The sequence below is a fragment of the Cibotium barometz genome, chromosome 38 (genome assembly GCF_041138505.1).
Source record: "Cibotium barometz isolate CiBa-2024 chromosome 38, ASM4113850v1, whole genome shotgun sequence".
Classification (NCBI taxonomy): Eukaryota; Viridiplantae; Streptophyta; class Polypodiopsida; order Cyatheales; family Cibotiaceae; genus Cibotium; species Cibotium barometz.
This window is the reverse complement of record NC_141083.1, coordinates 21,783,445-21,804,006: the sequence shown is the minus strand read 5'-3', so window position 1 is coordinate 21,804,006 and position 20,562 is coordinate 21,783,445. Positions and strand designations below refer to the sequence as shown.

Here is a 20,562-nt window from a genome sequence, read left to right as displayed (position 1 = left end):
TGGCGCTAGGATGGGGTGGATGACGTCTCTCACTTTCCCCCCTTCTCTATCACACATCACACATACACCGATAGAGGAGGGGACAAGCAAGCGTGCACAGACTAGGAAGAGGAGATCTCTCTCTCTCAGTGCGTGATGTGGGTTCCGACTGGGCCTGTGTGCTTGCCTCCTTTCTTCAAAAGGTTGATTCAAGGAGGGGATGAAGTAGGATAGCGTGGGTGGTACTGTAGAAGGCCAGAGGATCTAGGGAGTGCAGGTGGGTCTGCAGAAGGCTAGATGAGGAAGAGAGCTAGTGGAAAACTAACGTGAATAGACCTTCGAAGAAAACCTTGAGATATAATCACTTGCAAAGAGCTTGCTTTTATTGGACGTTCCCATTGAAACCAACGTAAATAGACCTTTGGAGACAATTTTGAGAGATTTGATTTTATTCATCCTTTCATAGTCAGAGGATCTAGGGAGTGCAGGTGGGTCTGCAGAAGGCTAGATGAGGAAGAGAGCTAGTGGAAACACTAACGTGAATAGACCTTCGAAGAAAATCTTGAGATATAATCACTTGCAAAGAGCTTGCTTTTATTGGACGTTCCCATTGAAACCAACGTAAATAGACCTTTGGAGACAATTTTGAGATATTTGATTTTATTCATCCTTTCATAGTCAAATGTTTCTTGTCTTTGTTATGTCCACAATACACGTTTTAGTACGTTTGGGAGGAATGAAGACATTGCTTTAGAAATCATCCTTATGTGAGAGCCCTAAGACACATCCAAATATATAGTACTCTAGATCCTCACAAGGTTGCACTTACTGCAATACAAGTCTCCACAATACATTACATTTGTTGGCTTGCACCAAACATGTGCCTCATAGCTACACCTACACTCTTTGACTTCCACCATTCACCTTTTACATATCTTAATCAGCCTTTGACACAATAACCATACAATTTGACATTACAATTTGTGTACCCAAATTCTTGCATCTCAAGCTTCCCATACGAGAGATGAAATTGGCTAACACCAACATGCTTTGCCCTTTTTGCAAAAGGTTTCTAGAAGATATGTTCCGTTTATTTTTGGCGGCGATAGCGGTGACTCACTTTTCGCCTATGTAAAGACAACACATTAGTTTTGCATGCTCCAAGGTTCCTACCATGGCTTTGTAAATGCATAAAATACCACAAATTTTGAAGTTTGGAAATTATGTGTGAACCAATTTGCAACCAGCCAAGTGCCAACAAATGGGGCATGTGTGTGAACATGCGGTGAATAGTTGGAACTTGGTGTGAAGTGTGCTTAATCTAGAGAGTAGCAATTCAAAATGATGTACAATTTGATTGTCATTCCTAGTCGCACACGGGAATTTCACTCAACTACACACACCGTGTGGGATTCCCCAATGGCCATTGGATTAAGAGAGATGGGCATCTTGATTTGTGCCATCCGATCCAAATCCAATGAATCAAAAGCAATCAATGAGCTCCCAAAGTGTATCGTCTTGTTGTGGGAATTTCTCTTTTCCCATCTAAATGATGGAATTCCAAATGTCATAGGAATTCCTCTTTTAACATTGAAAAAAATTAAAAAATGCAAGAGATAGTTTATACTAGAGGTATCAAAATGATACATCACCACACCTTAATTCCCTTTAGCTTCTTGTACAGAAGCTTAGCTGTCCCAGATCTCTTCACTCCCACGAGGAGAACAACTTGGAACTTAGAAGAAGTTGACGTGTGCACCATCATGGTGGATAAAAACAATAAAGTAGCCATCACTACCTTTCATCATATTCAAAATTTGCTTTTGTTTCTGTTAAAGTTAGGATAGGAACAGAGTCACTGTCCCTTTGCTTTTTGCTTTTCAGTAAAAAAACCATTTTGGGCATTTTGCCTCTCCCTGCACTTCGATGCTGTGAAGAGATCAGGGAGGCGAAGCTTTTTGCCCTTTCCACCAAGACCAAAGCTTTCATTTGACAATGCAATTGTTACCCAGAGTGCACCTTGCGAGCCCCATTTCCCCTCCTTTCCGAGAGCTCAGAGGTATTTTCCCCAACAGTTCTTCTCCCATCAGTAGATTGAGAAGAGATCAATGGCGAGTGAACCAGAAGAAGCAGAAGCTTTTGTTGTCCCGGGCCTCTGCCCAAGATGGATTTCAAGATCGCACCACAGAGTTCAACACTACCAGAGAGAACAGGTTTCCCCTAACTTCTCTGCTTCTGTTTTTTCTCCTGCATGCCTGCCTTTTTAGGGTTTCTGTCTCTCTGTACCTCACATGTCTCTGTGTGAAAGGATGCCATATGCCACCTTTGATGCACACATAGTCTAGAGCAGGGACATATTAGATACTATACACGTTGGTGGTAAATATCATTAGGCTGCTTTCTTGCACATCATGGAAGGTCTGTTGTACACGATATGTCTTGGATTGAAGATCTCCTCAGCAGTTTGTGCCCCCTAGCCTACTGGACAGCTCATCATCGGTTGTCACAGGCTGTCTAGGGGTTCACTCCTTTTGGCAGCGCCCCCCCCCCCCCCCCCTCCCCCCCCTTGTGTATGCGACATTAGTGGATACAGACAAGGAAGCGTGACCATCTCCTTTCCATTGATTGCCGGGTGGATACAGAGTGTGATGACCATCCAATTAGTGCCAGATTGGGGGAGTAGGTCCTTTTCTTTGCCCATTGCATACATGACCCGCACATCCTTGACATAATCAGCTTGTCCCCATCCACATATTGAATGGGTTTGGGTCCACAAGACTGGTTGAGGAAGAGGCTCTTCTGGTCTTAGTCTGATAGGCAACTCCTCGTTTTCTCCTCAACAGACCCTTTGATGGACTGCTTCATCGGTTCTTAAGGAGGATAGCTCATAATGGCAAAGGACTTGCGTGTGGTTTGCAGCCCTAGTTCTCATGCAGGCCCACTCGTCTTTCCCCTTCTTCTGGTGGAGTATTTGCTTTACAGGATATGAGAATGAAGATGACAAATGCTATGGCTGCAAATTCGCAAGCACCGTCACTCTGCATTCTAGGAACCTGGGCATGTCTGCCATGTTGCGTCAAAATCTGTCTTGTTTAAGGAATGTCACATGCATCCGCCCTTGGATGCCATGGGACAATGATGTACATACTAATGCAAGGACTTGAGGCCCATTTGTTGTGAGCCCTTGTTGAGGGATGGTGTATTGCCAACGGTAGTCATGTCAAGTCGTGCAAGTTTCTCACCATCTTGTGGCGCCTGACTTGTAATGTGAATATATGCAGGTATGGATATTCTTCCCACACGGATTGTGATCAATATGGATTCTCATATGACCAAAATGCCTATAACTATATCCGGAAAGCAGAAATGCTTATAATCATGAAGCCTAAATGCTCATAACTATGGTTCTTGGAATTATTTGGCTCTTGGGGGTTTGTCCCTTTAGGGTAATACCAGGTTTGTGAATTATTCGATTGGCTCTTTGGTCGTACTCTTACTGGTAGTGGCTAGATCAATAGAGTGGCTCTTGGGTCGTAGATCATTGTGAATGGTATGACCAAGAGATGACTCTTGGGCCATAGCATGTGTGGTAAGGCCAAGAGATGGCATGGTCATAGGGCTGTGGTTAGACCAGGATTTCACTCTTGGGCCACATAATGGCAATTGAGGTATAGAGGATCAGCTGAAGCTATGGTGGATTGAAGTTTTCCATGGCGTGCGTGGAGAGAGAGAGAGAGAGAGAGAGAGAGAGAGAGAGAGTCGCTGTTCCTCTGAAGAAAGGGGTAGTTGGCTGCAGTGGGTGTCCAGAGAGAGCCGTTGCCTGTTCTTTTTGGCAGTTGTATGTTCTTGTTGTGCAGAGAGCCGCGGTCACCTCTTCTCTCTGTCTGTTTTCTGTTCTTGTTGGGTGTCGTTTTCTTCCTGCTGGCTGTCGCCTTTTCTGGCTTCTTCTTCTACATCTGTTTTATTCCCACCTGCTTTCTGTCACCAGTCCTTGTTCATAGCCGCCTTTGCTTCTGCTCTGCCTCTAGGCTTGTGTGTGAGAGAGAGAGAGAGAGAGAGAGAGTGTACATAAAAGTGAAGTACAGTGATTGGACACAAAGTACTAGTTTTCTAGACCTTGCGTGCTTTTTGAAGTCTTTGCAGACTGCTGAATTAGGGTTTGCAGGTGCTGAATTAGGGTTTTCAGGTGCTGAATTAGGGTTTGAGAGAACGGGTTTTCTTTGCTTTTGTACATGGATTTGGATGACCCGGCTGCTGCTGTTGGTGGCATGGCTGCCAATAGCCTTAACATGGATCTTATTGAGGAGATGATCGAGAAGGATGTGGGTTATGCTTCAGATGCCTCGGAGCAACAAAAACGTCAAAGGCTTGATGTTGATGCAAGCTACACTCCGGTGAATGTTAGAGAGAATGCAGAGGAAAGTTCTCAGGTACCTTCTCCAGAGTTTGCACGTTTGCTGCAGATCATTGGTGAGCTTCTGCAAGAATATGTGAAGGCAAATAGCATGCAAATGGCTGCAGTAGATAATGGTGGTGTGGTTGATGTATGCATGAAGACTCCTTTGTTGCTACAACAGCTAGCAGATTTTCATGATCGTGCTGCTATCTTTTTCTTTATTGGGTGTATTCCGTTGTTGCCTCGTCTTAGAGCATGGTTGGGCCGTTTGGTGTCGCCTGAGACACTTGAGGAGATTTATGATGGTCCGAGAGGCTTTTATGAAATACTTTTTCGCACTTCGGAAGCCCGTAGGGCAGTCTTGGAGTAGGTGCCACTCTTTTTGGATGGGCAGTTGGGTCATGTGGTTCCGTGGAAGCCTATGGTAGAGAACCAAGATATGTTGCGTCAGGCTTGCCCAGTTTGGGTTGAAGTGAAACAATTCCCACCAATGTTTTGGCGTGTTTTACCAGGTCTCATGCGAGGTATCGGTGATGTCTTGGTGGTGCCTCGAATGACATCTAGAAACCGAAATCGTCTATGCATGTTGTGGGATACTTGGAGACCTAGGCCGACACATTTGCGTGTCAATATGGCTGGGCTACAACCTTTAATGTATGAATTGAGGTGGGATACATTTGCTGGCCACTGTTTCAAATGTGGTGAGATGGGCCACTTTGTCTCCGAATGTCCTAAGAAAGAACGAGTTGTTGCTACTAAGGATATCGTTGATGGGCAGTTGCCCGTGGAAGATGAGCATGACACTCCTTTACATGATGCCCAGCACATGGATGTACATGTGGATGTTCAGAATGAGGTTGAGCAGCCATGGGTGAAAGTACGTGGTAAAAAGACACGATTTTTTGCGCCGCGGGGGGATTTCTCAGATGCTGTTTGGCGGGGGCCTTTGCGTACTCATCAGGGGCCCTTACATACATATGCTCGTCGCCCTTTGGGTTCGGGTGCCCAGCAACAGACCAGGATTGAGAGGCCGGGAGGCCAACTTTCTCAGGGTACAAGGGCTCTTGGGGTGGATAGAGTAGAACGCTATCCTATTAGAAGTCGCCTAACAAAAGAAGCACAACAACAATTGCCTCTTGTGTTTGGTTCGAAGGGTGAGGTCATCTCGCCATTGGATGGTCATTACCCTTCGGCACGTGCTCGGGAACTCCAAGGGCAGTCTGAGATCACAAATACCATGTCTAAAAATGCAATGCTTCAAAAGGTTCGTGATTTGGCAGATTGTCCTGGGCCTAGTACACGGCCTTGTTGATTCCTTTTTTGGGAAGGCTTATGAAAATTGTACAATGGAATGTAAAGGGTATTTCTTCGCGCCAAAAGCAGTTCAGGCTTTGGCGTACAACTTTTTGTCATGGTTGGGATGTTTTGTGTGCAGTTGAACATAAGCAGCATAAGTTGGATGGCAAAGCCTATGTATATAAGGGGTTTCATGTTTTCTACAGCGAACATCCTGCTTCGCAGTCAGGTGTTATGTTTGCTGTTCGTTCGCAGTTTCAGCCTTCTCTTGTGATTCAAGATGTTCATGGAAGATTTCTAGTGATACAGATTGTTTGGGATGATACGCCTTTATGGTTGTTAGGGGTGTATTCTCCAAATAATGCTCGTGCACGCCGTTTGTTGTGGAATGACTTGTGTGCTCTTTCAATCTCTCATCCTGGCTTTGTGATGGGAGACTTTAATATGTGCGTCTCCAGGGAGCAAGGCACGTTGCATCATTCTGTAATGGATGGCGCGGAGAGAATGGCGTGGGAAGCTTTTGCAACAAGGTCGCTAAAACAAGACATGTGGTCTTGGTTGCATCCAGATGAAAGGGGTTATACTTTGTGACATGCGAGGGATGAAGATCGTAGTAATCACAACCTTAGTCTACACTTAACTGCACTTAATGATGTTTAAGAGATAGACAAAGAGACAGACAAGTATGTGTCAATGCAGTGCAGCTATATTACATGAATGAATGCGGTTACAATGAGATCCAACTGGATCTGTGCTGCTGAATATGCTGACTATGTGCTGGAAATGCGGGCTGAACTGCTGTCCACTCTTTCCCTTGTCTCCTGGAGGGAAACGCTGAAGGGAAGCTAGGGAACAGATGCTGTATGCTGAATGGATGATGAAACGCTGACCTGTTGGGCTGAATTGGCTGCGTTTGCTGATGAGGATGGCTGATGATGATGTGTTTACTGATGAAGATGCTGATGTAGATGCGTTATGTAACTCGCGGCGGGTGCCCGGGAGACTAGGGCCTTTGACACACTTGTTGATACCATCAATGCATATTAAAACATTTAAACATGGCCACAGCCTTAACACATAGCCATCATCACTTTGCATAAAACATAAAGCTGGACAAAACATCCACAAATGCTGCAAATGGAGCTTGCACGAGTGACACTGCATAGAGGCCGGAATGGGCCGACCCCCCCCCCCCCCCTTGGAGTATTTTATTACCCAAGGAGAATAATATCATGTACAAGCTTTGAGGGCCTTACTCTCCCCACGGGATTATCCATATACAAATGCCATAACACAGCCCAACACAAGGCAACCAAGCCGGAACATAGGCTGTAGAAATGCCGAGCCAACAATATAATCCATATACCTCCGTGTGGGTACTGATTCTTCCCCAAAAACCACGGGTCTTCATGCAATAGAGCTAGCACAGCAAGTACAACTCTCCATTCAGCCGGTACAGCAGGTACAATGGCTTGTACAGCAGGTACGGTGGCTGGTACAGCTGGTACAGCAAGTGCAGAGGCTAGTACAGCAAGTATAGTGGCTGGTACAGCCGGTACGGTGGTTGGTACAGCAGGTACAGCAAGTACAAATGCTGGTACAACACATACAATGGCTAGAAATCATAATAAATGATTGAATACCCTTGCCTTAAGTCTTTCTTCGCGATGGAAGCCTCCAAAACAGTCCCCAACAGTCGGTATTCTTCATGGGCAGCCTTCAAGAGAGAGAGAAAGAGAGTAGCCATCATTAGGGAAGCCTTCAACGGTGGTAGAGGCTAGTGTGCAGCAAGAGAGCCTCTATTAATGAAGAGAGAGGGCTCCAATTTATAGATTTGGGCCTCCCATGAGCTAAATTGGCAAGAGAAGGCTACAATGACAAGTGGAGAGCCACACAATAGCTGAAGTGACAAGTGTGAGGCCACTTGTCTCACTTTGATCCATTTTCTAACAAGTGTCAGGCCACTTGTCTCACTTTGGTCCACTTTCTTGCCACATGTCCCAATCTAAGAGATGGGTTCTTCCATAATCTTTACCTCTAAAAATATCCTAACTGGTAGACATTCTGTCATAGGCACTTTGCCAACTCTTGGTATTTGCTCAATTCCAGATGTAATGACGCGAACAGAATTTCCATCGGAGTCGGGCCAAAAATAGCAACTCTCCTAAATTTTAGGAGTGTGGTCCTTTGTATTCTAGGATAATCCCCCATTCCCAAAGCTTGTACTTTCCAAATATTTAAACATCATGGAGTCCACCAGACCCCTTTCAGACTGGGAAATGTCCAGGCTGGTGACATCCTCCCCAACTTCTTAAAAGTTGTCCGCAACTTTAAGCTTCAAGCCATATATTCAAGTTATAATCATGTCCCATCGATTGGGCGAGACGAGACAGTCTCAAAAATCCAATATAACTGAAGAATCCATGTCCCAAAGAAATGGGTGAGACTAAATAAGTCTCCATAATACCAATATCAAAATCATGTCCCAAGATAAATGGGCGAGACAAAAACAGTCCCATAAGTCCAGATATCATAATCATGTCCCAAGATAAATGGGCGAGACAAATCAGTCCCATAAGTCCAGATATCATAATCCATATCCCAAGTAAATGGGCGAGACAAAACAGTCCCATAAGTCCAGATATCATAATCCATGTAGATCACCAAGGATCTGCCTTGACGCCCGGCCCGACTTCAGTGCCCATATTCTCTACCATTGGCTCTATGTTCTACCAAGCAAGGTAGCAACATCTTGAAGAGCACTTAGGACAAGAGAAATACTACACAGGGCGGCTAAACAAGGAGTCCTGAAAACAATCACTCGCAGGCATAGATAACCTGGTGTTCCATACGCATTTCTGCTACACATAGTTTATAGGCATTTCGGCCACCAACTCACACTACCCTCTCAAGTGCCCATGTTCCCTTCCATCTGCTCTCTATTGTTCCACCCACACATGGTAGAAACAATCTTCAAGAGAGCACGTAGGACAAGAGAACACTACACAGGGTATGTTGTGCTTGTCACTACCCTTTGAAGTGCCCATGTTCCCTTCCATCTGCTCTCTATTGTTCCACCCTCACATGGTAGAAACAATCTTCAAGAGAGCACGTAGGACAAGAGAACACTACACAGGGTATGTGAATCATGAGTTCCATAAGTCCAATGCATCCCAAATAAAGGGAGCCAAAAAGAATAATCCATCCCAGTAAAAGGGAGCCATAAACATAATCCATAAACCTGAGGATGGATCCAAATCCCTAGAAAAGAAGTCCAGGAATCCATAGACCTGTATACCATAATCCTTGTATACCATAACTCTTACCACATACTCCGTGCTAACCACACACCTTGGAGTAGAGGTGGACTTTATCCATAAAAGCATCATATCCATGAGATATCCAAAGATTTCTTCTCTATAAACTGGGACAGATTCGTCCATAGAAATTGCTTGTGAAGCCCAATATGTATATAAATCTCCTCCAAGAAAGAAATCTCCATAGATATATTCCATCCCAATAAAGGGAGCCATGAAAAGAATTCATCCCATTAAAGGGAGCCATAAACAATGTTTCCCTGAAACCATCTCAAGGCAAACAACACCACCTTTCTCCTTGCATAGCTATACAAGGGTTAGTGAACATCAAAAACACTTCATAGTAAATAGCCAAAGCACCAACTTTGCAAACTCAAAGTATACTTAGCTTTTCTTTGCCAGGTTGGTCATGAAGCCAAAAGAAATATCTCGTCACCATATCCTTAAGATATCCTGAGATATATCTCCATATAGCTTGCCTGTAAGCTTGATAATATAATCCACAATATCCATATGGAAAGAGTGCTAAACGTGTGCACATAAAGCCAACTTCACACTTCCACGATAAAATTCTGTGAATTCATAAATCCTTAGATCAACAAGCTGTCTGCTGCTCATGCTCTTGCTTCATAAGCTCTGAAGTGGCTGGCCATGCTTAACACCAATGATGGTAAGTGTGGTCCCCACTTGAGATCTTTTCTCTTCCTTATTGATAGAAGGAAGCCTCCGCTTCCAAGAAAGCCTATGCTCTGATACCAATGTAACTCGCGGCGGGTGCCCGGGGGACTAGGGCCTTTGACACACTTGTTGATACCATCAATGCATATTAAAACATTTAAACATGGCCACAGCCTTAACACATAGCCATCATCACTTTGCATAAAACATAAAGCTGGACAAAACATCCACAAATGCTGCAAATGGAGCTTGCACGAGTGACATTGCATAGAGGCCGGAATGGGCCGACCCCCCCCCCTTGGAGTATTTTATTACCCAAGGAGAATAATATCATGTACAAGCTTTGAGGGCCTTACTCTCCCCACGGGAGATGCCGGATTATCCATATACAAATGCCATAACACAGCCCAACACAAGGCAACCAAGCCGGAACATAGGCTGTAGAAATGCCGAGCCAACAATATAATCCATATACCTCCGTGTGGGTACTGATTCTTCCCCAAAAACCACGGGTCTTCATTCAATAGAGCTAGTACAGCAAGTACAACTCTCCATTCAGCCGGTACAGCAGGTACAATGGCTTGTACAGCAGGTACGGTGGCTGGTACAGCCGGTACGGTGGCTGGTACAGCTGGTACAGCAAGTACAGTGGCTGGCACAGCAAGTATAGTGGCTGGTACAGCAGGTACGGTGGCTGGTACAGCAGGTACAGCAAGTACAGAGGCTGGTACAGCAAGTACAGTGGCTGGTACAGCCGGTACGGTGGCTGGTACAGCAGGTACAGCAAGTACAAATGCTGGTACAACACATACAATGGCTAGAAATCATAATAAATGATTGAATACCCTTGCCTTAAGTCTTTCTTCGCGATGGAAGCCTCCAAAACAGTCCCCAACAGCCGGTATTCTTCATGGGCAGCCTTCAAGAGAGAGAGAAAGAGAGTAGCCATCATTAGGGAAGCCTTCAACGGTGGTAGAGGCTAGTGTGCAGCAAGAGAGCCTCTATTAATGAAGAGAGAGGGCTCCAATTTATAGATTTGGGCCTCCCATGAGCTAAATTGGCAAGAGAAGGTTACAATGACAAGTGGAGAGCCACACAATAGCTGAAGTGACAAGTGTGAGGCCACTTGTCTCACTTTGATCCATTTTCTAACAAGTGTCAGGCCAGTTGTCTCACTTTGGTCCACTTTCTTGCCACATGTCCCAATCTAAGAGATGGGTTCTTCCTTAATCTTTACCTCTAAAAATATCCTAACTGGTAGACATTCTGTCATAGGCACTTTGCCAACTCTTGGTATTTGCTCAATTCCAGATGTAATGACGCGAACAGAATTTCCATCGGAGTCGGGCCAAAAATAGCAACTCTCCTAAATTTTAGGAGTGTGGTCCTTTGTATTCTAGGATAATCCCCCATTCCCAAAGCTTGTACTTTCCAAATATTTAAACATCCTGGAGTCCACCAAACCCCTTTCAGACTGGGAAATGTCCAGGCTGGTGACACGTTAACTGATGATGAGGCTAAGGATGATATGCTGAAACGCTGCTGATGCAAAGGAGGATGCGTTTCACTCTGATGAGCCTGTTGATGGCTATATGCTGCTATGATGAGGTGCCTAAAGCTGAATGGAGAGGCGCCTATATATATATGTCCATGAGAGGGCTGGTCGGCCAGCACTAATGCAGTCGGCCAGCACTCATCTCCCATAAAACATTAATAAAATACCATAAAGGTAGTCGGCTGCCCCAATAATGCCTGATAAATGCCTTAAATACCTGAATAATGCCTGAATAATGCCTGATCATATCTGATGATGCTAATGATGCCATATGATGATGCCATGTCACTGTACACCTGACTGGTGTGCACGTGACATTCCCCGCTGCTAAACTGTTGCTGGGTGGATACCTGGCAACCTTCGACTCTTCTGTGATCCTTCTCCTCCGAACCACTGCCCCCTTCTGTCTTCTGCTGGGACTGAGGCCGTCTGCAGGAGTGAAATCCTTGAGCCAAGACTCTATGCACTGCGGGAACTGAATGGCAAATACCTGAGTCACCCCTGACCTGTTCCTGGAAACCTTTCACCTACCATCTCCGTCGTACCTGAAGCTCTGACCTCCTGAGGCGATGTTGGAGCAAACTTCCGTCTTCTGTGGAAGAGAAACCCCCTGCTGCTGCCAGTTGAAGCCAAAACTTATGTGCTCCTTTGATGATGGATGTCCTTCTTCCCTGAGAGTTCATGGGTAACATGTATGCAGGACTGACTGCTAAGATGACTGCTAAGATGACTGCTATGCAAACCATGTGCAACCCTATGTGCTGTGCAAGAATGCAGATGAATGGGTTACTGATGCAGACCTAAGGGAAAATCCCTAAGGGTGGCTTGCAAAATTTTTAGAACTGGGTTTAACTGTGCGGAAGCGATAAAAATGCAGACTGACTGAATGACTGATGAACTGAACATGCTCTAAGGCTGGTTACCTTGTAACGCTCTGATACCAATGTGACATGCGAGGGATGAAGATCGTAGTAATCACAACCTTAGTCTACACTTAACTGCACTTAATGATGTTTAAGAGATAGACAAAGAGACAGACAAGTATGTGTCAATGCAGTGCAGCTATATTACATGAATGAATGCGGTTACAACAATGAGATCCAACTGGATCTGTGTTGCTGAATATGCTGACTATGTGCTGGAAATGCGGGCTGAACTGCTGTCCACTCTTTCCCTTGTCTCCTGGAGGGAAACGCTGAAGGGAAGCTAGGGAACAGATGCTGTATGCTGAATGGATGATGAAACGCTGACCTGTTGGGCTGAACTGGCTGCGTTTGCTGATGAGGATGGCTGATGATGATGCGTTTACTGATGAAGATGCTGATGTAGATGCGTTAACTGATGATGAGGCTAAGGATGATATGCTGAAACGCTGCTGATCCAAAGGAGGATGCGTTTCACTCTGATGAGCGTGTTGATGGCTGTATGCTGCTATGATGAGGTGCCTAAAGCTGAATGGAGAGGCGCCTATATATATATGTCCATGAGAGGGCTGGTCGGCCAGCACTAATGCAGTCGGCCAGCACTCATCTCCCATAAAACATTAATAAAATACCATAAAGGTAGTCGGCTGCCCCAATAATGCCTGATAAATGCCTTAAATACCTGAATAATGCCTGATCATGTCTGATGATGCTAATGATGCCATATGATGATGCCATGTCACTGTACACCTGACTGGTGTGCACGTGACATACTTATGCCTCACAATAGTTTTCGGGCACTTATGCTAGATTGGATAGGATGTATATTTTACATCAAGATCTCTTTTTGCTAGAGGTTCTTACTATGATGGTTGATCACTAACAGGTTTTGTCGGATCATTGGCCGCTTGTGTTTGAAATGGTCTATCATCCTGTGGATGCATATAAAGGCTTGTTGGGACGCTTGCCTTTGCGCTTAAATCACACTTTTTTGGAGCATGAAGTTTTTGATGTTTATATGCGTTAGTTGATACAACATTTCTCCACAAGAGTGTCCATGGCTGATTATCATGCTTGGCCAGTGTTCCTTACCAACACTCGGAAATTACCGCGGCATTATGGTCTTGCTAATGCCTCTATACAAAAACAGCATGTGGCTCTTCTTGAGTCGCTTTTAAAGGGCTTGCAGGCATTCATGTTTACTGACTCTATGGATGCTGAAGTTGTGGATGCCATAGAATGGCTGAAAAAGGAGCTATCTAGGGTGCAGGAAGCACAATATGTTCGCTTTAAACTACTTGCACGTCCTGATGCTTTGCGGGATGCTAACTGTCAATCTCATCGCTTCTATGATAAGTTGCATCAAAACATATGCGTGAGAATATCGTTAGGCTGATGGATGCCCAAGGCAACCTTGTTACTCAACCTTCTGAGGTTATTCAGCATTGCATCAGGTTTTATGAAGATTTGCTTGCCCCTCGAGAGGATGTCTCGCCGGCTGTCCTGGCTGCAAGGGAGTCATTGTTTGCTGAAGTACGATATCAAGTTGACCTTGATGTGGCGGTTCAGCTTGATGCTCCTGTTACTCAAGGGGAAGTGGAAGCTGTTCTCTCCAAACTTCCCATGGGAAAGAGCCCTGGTTGGGATGGTTTGACAAATGAGTTTTTCCGAAAATATGCTGATCAGCTTGCAAAGCCTTTGACGCTTATTTGTCAAAGGGTTTGGGATGAGGGATATATGCCTGTCGATTGGAAGTTGGGCATACTTCGTTTGTTGCCCAAAGTCCCTTTGCCTACTTCTTTGGCTCAATGGCGCCCGATCTCACTTATGGGTATTATGTATAAAATCTTTACAAAGATTTTTGCCAATCGCTTGCAGAAGGTGCTTCCTACTCTTATTCATCCATATCAATATGGATTTGTGCATGGCAAGAATATTTTGCATAATATTTTTAATGTTCAAATTGGAGTGGATTATGCCAACGCAAAGAAGCAAGAGATTGTGATGGTGCAGCTGGATCTTGAAAAAGCTTTTGATCATGTCAGCTAGTCTTTCCTTTCTCAGTTAATGACAGCCATGGGCTTTGGTCCCAAAATGGCTAATTTGGTGCATTTACTTGGCTTTGGCTCTATCACGCGGATTATGCTCAATGGAGGACTTTCGAATGTTATTTCTCTCACCTGTTCTCTCCGGCAGGGCTGTCCTCTTAGCCCTCTTTTCTTTGCCATTGCCACTCATCCTATGTTATCTCGCCTAGATGCTATGGCATCGCATGGTGAAGTGGTTGGTTTGCATCTCCCTCATGGCAAGCAATTGGTTGCTCAAGCCCTTGCGGATGACACTTTTATGTTTCTCAGGGCCGAAAAGCCAATATAGATCGAGCAATGGAAGCTTGGAATAATTTTGCATTGGCTTCTGGGCTGAAAATAAACTCAACAAAAACAGCCCTCATTGTATGCACGGAATTTGATCTTGAGGCATTAGGGTGGCAAGGCCGTGTGGTGCATATAGGAGACATTGTTCGTCATCTTGGGTATCCGGTGGGTGTGGATGTGGACCCCCAAGGGCCTCTTGCTTGGATTTCTGCTCGGATCTCGGATAAATTTGTGTATTGGAAAGCTCAAGGGTGGCCTATGCACGTGAGGGTTAAGGTAGCTCAGGTTATTATGCTTAGCATGATTTCCTATTTTTTGCCTTTGCTACCTTGGATGCACAAATCTCTTCTCCGTGTGGTTGCTCCCATTCGGTTTATGCTGTGGAAGAGGCAAGGAAATATTATGGGTCAAACATGGATAGCTTGGAATCACATTACAATGCCCAAAAGAATGGGTGGGGCTGCTTTACTGGATGTCCGCTTGCATATGGTGGCGCGTAGGTGGGCGCTTTTTCAGGATATGTGTTTGCAGGAGCAGCCTTGGGTATTCATGGCTCGTGACTTGATTGAGTTGGAGGGATTGTCACATGGACGGACATGTGTGCAGGCTTCATGGTGGGACATTGTGAATGCGGCTCATCTTGTCCGTATTCGCTCATCTCACATTTTATCGCATATTCTCCTTTCTTGGCATGAAGTTCTACTATTGGCTCGGTGGGATCTTGGTCATGAAAGACTACTTTTGAACTCTTTGCAGTTCGAAACATTTTTGGAGTCGCGTGTCATTGTTTGGCCAGACAGAGATGCTTCACGCATACGACTCAACCACATGGTCAGGTTAGGCTTGGTTAGAATACGAGGTCGTGAGAGGCCATATTCGTTTCGTCGTATTCGGCAGCACTTGAGGGTTCCTCGGACATTTCAGCCACTATGGGTTGACATCATGCATGCAGTTGAGCCTTTTACTCCATTGCCTCGGCCATCTGCAGATCAGCCTTGGCTTGATTGGGCACTATGTAAATCTGGTGACTTGATATCACTTTCAGCTAACCAGGTCTATCATAAGCTCGTATCAGAGAAAGATTGGGTTTCAGCCAAGGCCAATAAGGTGTGGGGATTGCACAAGTCTAAATCATGGTGGCAGAAAACTCTTATGCGTGGTTGGCAGTCTAAACTCCCTTACCAAGGTAAGGTTTTCATTTGGAGGATGTTGGTGGGAGGGTTACCTACACGGGATCAGCTCAGCCGTCATAAAATTACATTGGGCTCTTGCTTCTTCTGCACGACATGCACTGAAACAGTTATGCATCTGTTCATGAGTTGTCCAGTGGCCCGTCAGATTTGGTCTTTTGTCTCTCGCGTTTGGGAGGCAGTAGAGAGGTCTATTGTTTCGGCTCATCAGTGGATATTTGGGATTTGTCCTCAAGTCATTACTTCGGACACGCACCTTGTGATATTCCATTTCCTTAGATGGACAGGACTTTGGCATATTTGGACTACACGGAATGGGTTCATCTTTGATTCCTTGTCTGGAATACATGGGCACATTCTACGTATGCGCGGTTTGCTGCTTTGGCAGTTTTCTTCTCTTCTCTCAGCTCAACTACCGGATGCAGATGTTATCTCGTTATGGTCTACGGCGGCTCGGCCGGCTCATCTTTGATGCTTTTATCTGGGATGCTTATTTGGCTAGGAGGCTTTCTTATTAGTGTACAGGTTTGCATGGTCATGATCCTTTAGAGGATCTTTTGTGGGGGTTTTTTTGGGGCCATAGGTTCTGTGTGAGCCATGTGGCTGATGTACATTTTTACATATAATATAAAACACCATTTCACGAAAGAGAGAGAGAGAGAGAGAGAGAGAGAGAGAGAGAGAGAGAGAGAGAGAGTTGTAGGCCAAAATGACCTATGAGACCAAAATGTTACATCATGTCCATGGACTACATCATCATGGTATTGAAAGTTAAACTAAAAGAAAATATCCATTAAAAAAACAAAGAGCCTCAAGCTCTTGCATCAGCTGAGAATATCTCGCATAGGGCCTTGCAACATGGTACCCAATGTAGTAAGGCTGAGCCGGTGGGAGAGTCCTGTGGCGGTGGTGGGAAATGATGGCTCTGATCCTCTTGAGGTGACGTGAGTGTTGGCGGCAGTCACTATGTCAGGGGCATTGGGCTTTGCATAGCTTGGTGGCTCTATCTAATGTCACATTAGCCTGGAGGTCGGGGAGAGAGAGAGAGAGAGAGAGAGAGAGAGAGAGAGAGAGAGAGAGAGAGTATTGCACCACTCAATGATGGTTGATTCATTGATGTTGAAACCCTTCACAAGTACATTTGTTTGTGTGTATATATATATATGTATTTGTAATTTATATGTATGTACATACGTATATATATACATATATACATATATATGTATATATGTATGTATGTATGTACGTACGTATATATGTATGTATATATGTATATGTGTATATATATACGCATACATATATACATATATCAAGGTTGCATCCGTACGTACATACCTTATGATAAGGTATGTTTAGTATACGGTACGGATCTATATGTGGCACCCCCCCTCGGCCTTTGGCCCAAGATCCTCCTGTAGTTATTGATTTTTTCCGTAGGCTGATTTTCCATTGTCCGTAGGCACCCGCCTATAGCCGCTTATTTATCCATGCGTAGGCAATGGAAGCACCAAGGGGGGTTTTGAACCCAAGACCTCTTGGTCCTCGGCAAACACCTTCACCACTTGAGCTATCATCTCATTGGTAAGTACGTGGCAGTTTTTAAAAACATTTTGGGCCAAAAAAAACCCTAGGCCGGATGTTGTTGCTGATTTTAGCCGACTTATGCAAAGTGCGAATGTAGCCATTCCTTTGATTGATACAGACATTGCAGCGAGAGATGATGATGATGTGGTGCCAGCCGTTGCAGTCACCGCCATTGCAGAGCAAGAGCTGAGAGTATGATCGCGAAGGAAACATGTTAATAGATGGAGATCTTGAATCTTTATCTTCTTCATAATCTGATGGAGATGAAGTGGATTGATCATTGAGCGCAGTGCAATGTGCAATGATAGTGACACTAGTGACTAGAACTATTATTTTTTGGCTTCTTTAGATAGTAAACTGACTTTTAACTTTTAAAACTTGATTGATTGCTTATAGTATGTAACCCATGGCATTTGAGTCATGGGTATTGAACGATTGAGTGATTCCATTTCATGAAACCTATTTATGCTTTTGTTTACCGATAGCTCTCATTTTGGTAATTATGTTGTTGTTCAGAAATGAATTGTTTTTCAAATTTAAAGTTTGCAGTTCTTCATTCATTTTTTTGTATATATATACACTATATAGTATATTTTTTATATTTTTATGTACCTTACGTATTTAATGTACCTCAAAATCTCAATCCGTACTTGAATGCCTACCTTAAGTACTTGATTCCTACCGTACCTTATGTACCTTTCCACCTTGACATATATACATATATCATATGTATGTGTGTGTATACATATACATATATATATGTTAGAGCATATATCATCTCCTGTTGTTGGCTATTTTGGTGTCTACGGGTGTCCTTTCCATGCTTAGGCACCTCCCCTATTTTTCCCTATTTTTTGGGCCTCTAATGTGGGTTGCCCACTTTTTTTTTTTTTGGGCTTTTATGCCTATTTTTTCCATCTTTCTCCTGGGCAGCTACCTATATGTATATATATATATATATACAGACACACACACACATATATATATATATATATGTATGTGTATATATATATGTGTGTGTGTACACACACACACACACACACACACACACATATATATATATATATGTGTGTGTGTGTGTATATACACACACACACACACACACATATATATATATTTACACAATATATACACACACACATATATATATACACATATATATATATATATGTGTGTGTGTGTGTGTGTGTGTGTGAATATACACACACACACATATATATATATATATGTATGTGTGTGTATGTGTGTGTGTGTGTGTGTGTGTGTGTGTGTGTATATATATATATGTATGTATATATATATGTATATATGTATACATATACCCATGCTACCATGCATCAGTGATCCTCAGTGTCATGCAAAACCGGTCCCAAGCTGCAAGCTCCGTGCCGTGCACTGTAACATGACTGCCTCCCACCCTATCGGCCGGGTCCTCAAGCATGTTGAAGTCTCCCCCGACACACCAATGTGCGGCCTCTGGCAATGCATCCGTAACTTGGGTCCAGAACTCTGCTCTGGCACTAGCATGATTAGGCGCATAGACGTTGAGCACGCCCAATAGCTCATCATGCATCCTCAGAATGACATATTGTGCTCTGCCAGGCACAATGATCCCTCGATCCACAATGGCCTGCCGCCATACATCTGCAATGACCATGCAAACTCCTCCCTGTCCACCCAAAGGACCAAACCCTGCAAACCAAAAGGTATCCCATCTACCAGGCATCACCGAACCATATCTCCGGATCCTGCTCTCACCCAAGTGGTGCTCCTGCATCATCAAAGTATCAATGCTGCCACCAACCAGGCATCTCTCAAGCTCGTGCCTCAAGCAACCACGATAGCGTATAAAGTGTGCTCCGCCAAGGCCGTGTACATTCCATGAGATGATCCTCATGGGTGACCTGCTGAGGTGGATGTTGTCTCAGCCGTGCGGCGGGCCTTCGCAAGCGGCTTGGATGGAGAGTAGTCCCCCATCCGAGTGGCTGCGAATCTGCCCACCCGGTGTACTGCAAGAATCACGGATCAGGCGCCAGTGGCTGTGGCCCATGGCGACTGCCTCCCGCTCTCACAGAGCAACCTCGTGTATACATGCATATCCAGGGTCGCGTGCTAAGTCTGCCACTATACGCACGACCAAATGATGAATCCCTGAGGCATCCACACTCCCGGGATCCAAGAAAAAATGAGCCAACTCCCAGAGCCGGCCTATCACATCTGTCACCTCCAGGGTCGCTCACATGATGAGAAAACTCAACTGCCTGAGTCTTCAAAGTGCTAAGAGCGAGCTCTAGAGTCCACTCCCGGTCGCAAGGGCCACATAGAGGGAATGAGAAGGCCACCGCTGAATCAAGTGCCTCCTCCTCGAGGGCCGGAGGTATCACTACATGAACTCGGATGGGTGCTGGCTCATGGGGGCCCTCTGCTCCAAAAAGCCGAGTGAAGGCGTAATCGAAAGCCTCCGATCGCTGTCTAACACCGAGGCGACTCAGCCGACTGCGGATAGATGATATCCGTGAAGTGCGAATCGGCATGGTAGGTCTCCCTCTGTGGTGCTCGAGCGAGGTCGGTGCTCAGCGCCCTCCGGACTGCGGGCGAGCGCCAGGGGACTGCCAGGGTCTCCCGGGAAGGCGAGGCGGGTGGGGGGGGGAGGAGGGGGGGGGCGAGGGGGGTGGAGAGGGAGCCGCTGCCGAAACCGGAGCGGGGACAGGAGGAGGCGAAGGTGGAAGCGAGGCGGTGGGAGGGGATGGGGGTGGGGGGGGTGAAGGAGGGGTGCTGGCATCTCCTGGTCCTCAGTCGTCACTGCAGGTGTCTCCTCGTGGAGGGGAGCAAAGCTGTTCCTCACGGGAACCCAGTGAGGCTGAGACTGTGGCTGCTACTGCAGCGGTCTCTGTGCGTGCTGCTGTGGCTGTCTCCCTCGGCGGCGCCCTTGTCCAGGCTGCCACTCCGAGGTCTCTGTGGCCTGAGTAGGTGTCCCGGAGGCAGCCTGCCGTGCCGCATCTGTGGGCGGGCCATCAGGGGCCTACTGCTGTGGTGAGGGTCGAGGTCTCCTGCGAGGGCAGGCCTTGGCCAGATGACCGACCTCCCTGCATATGAAGCACTGGTTCGGAGCCCCGAAAACTCCACTCTCTGATCAATCCATCCCCCCCCCCTATCCTAGGTAGCTGAATGACCTTAGGAAGGGAGGAGATGTCAGACACCAAAACTTGGACGGAGGGAGCCCAGCTGCTCTGGCCACCACTGAAGCTGCTGTGGGGCCAGTCTCGAGT

The 20,562-nt window shown here is 45.5% G+C and overlaps 2 protein-coding genes across 4 annotated transcripts in view; both read left to right on the top strand.

Moving 5' to 3' along the window:
- Positions 1–1,850: 1,850 nt before the first annotated feature.
- The window catches only part of LOC147616477 (protein ORANGE, chloroplastic-like), a 66,764-nt gene continuing 48,052 nt past the window's right edge, over positions 1,851–20,562 (top strand). For 2 of the 3 annotated variants that reach the window (XR_015262502.1, XM_086777544.1), the window contains exon 1: positions 1,851–2,192. Coding sequence is in view for 2 of the 3 variants with exons in the window: in XM_086777544.1 (XP_086633670.1) it covers positions 1,975–2,192 (218 nt within the window). In the remaining variant the exon portion in view is untranslated. The remainder of the gene's footprint in view (positions 2,193–20,562) is intronic. The other variant, XM_086777543.1, reaches the window with a different exon arrangement.
- Positions 4,030–5,969, top strand: LOC147616479 (uncharacterized). Its single transcript, XM_086777092.1, has 2 exons — positions 4,030–4,449; positions 4,888–5,969. Exons 1-2 carry the CDS (start codon positions 4,212–4,214, stop codon positions 5,685–5,687), a joined length of 1,038 nt encoding a protein of 345 aa, XP_086633218.1. The 5' UTR covers positions 4,030–4,211; the 3' UTR covers positions 5,688–5,969.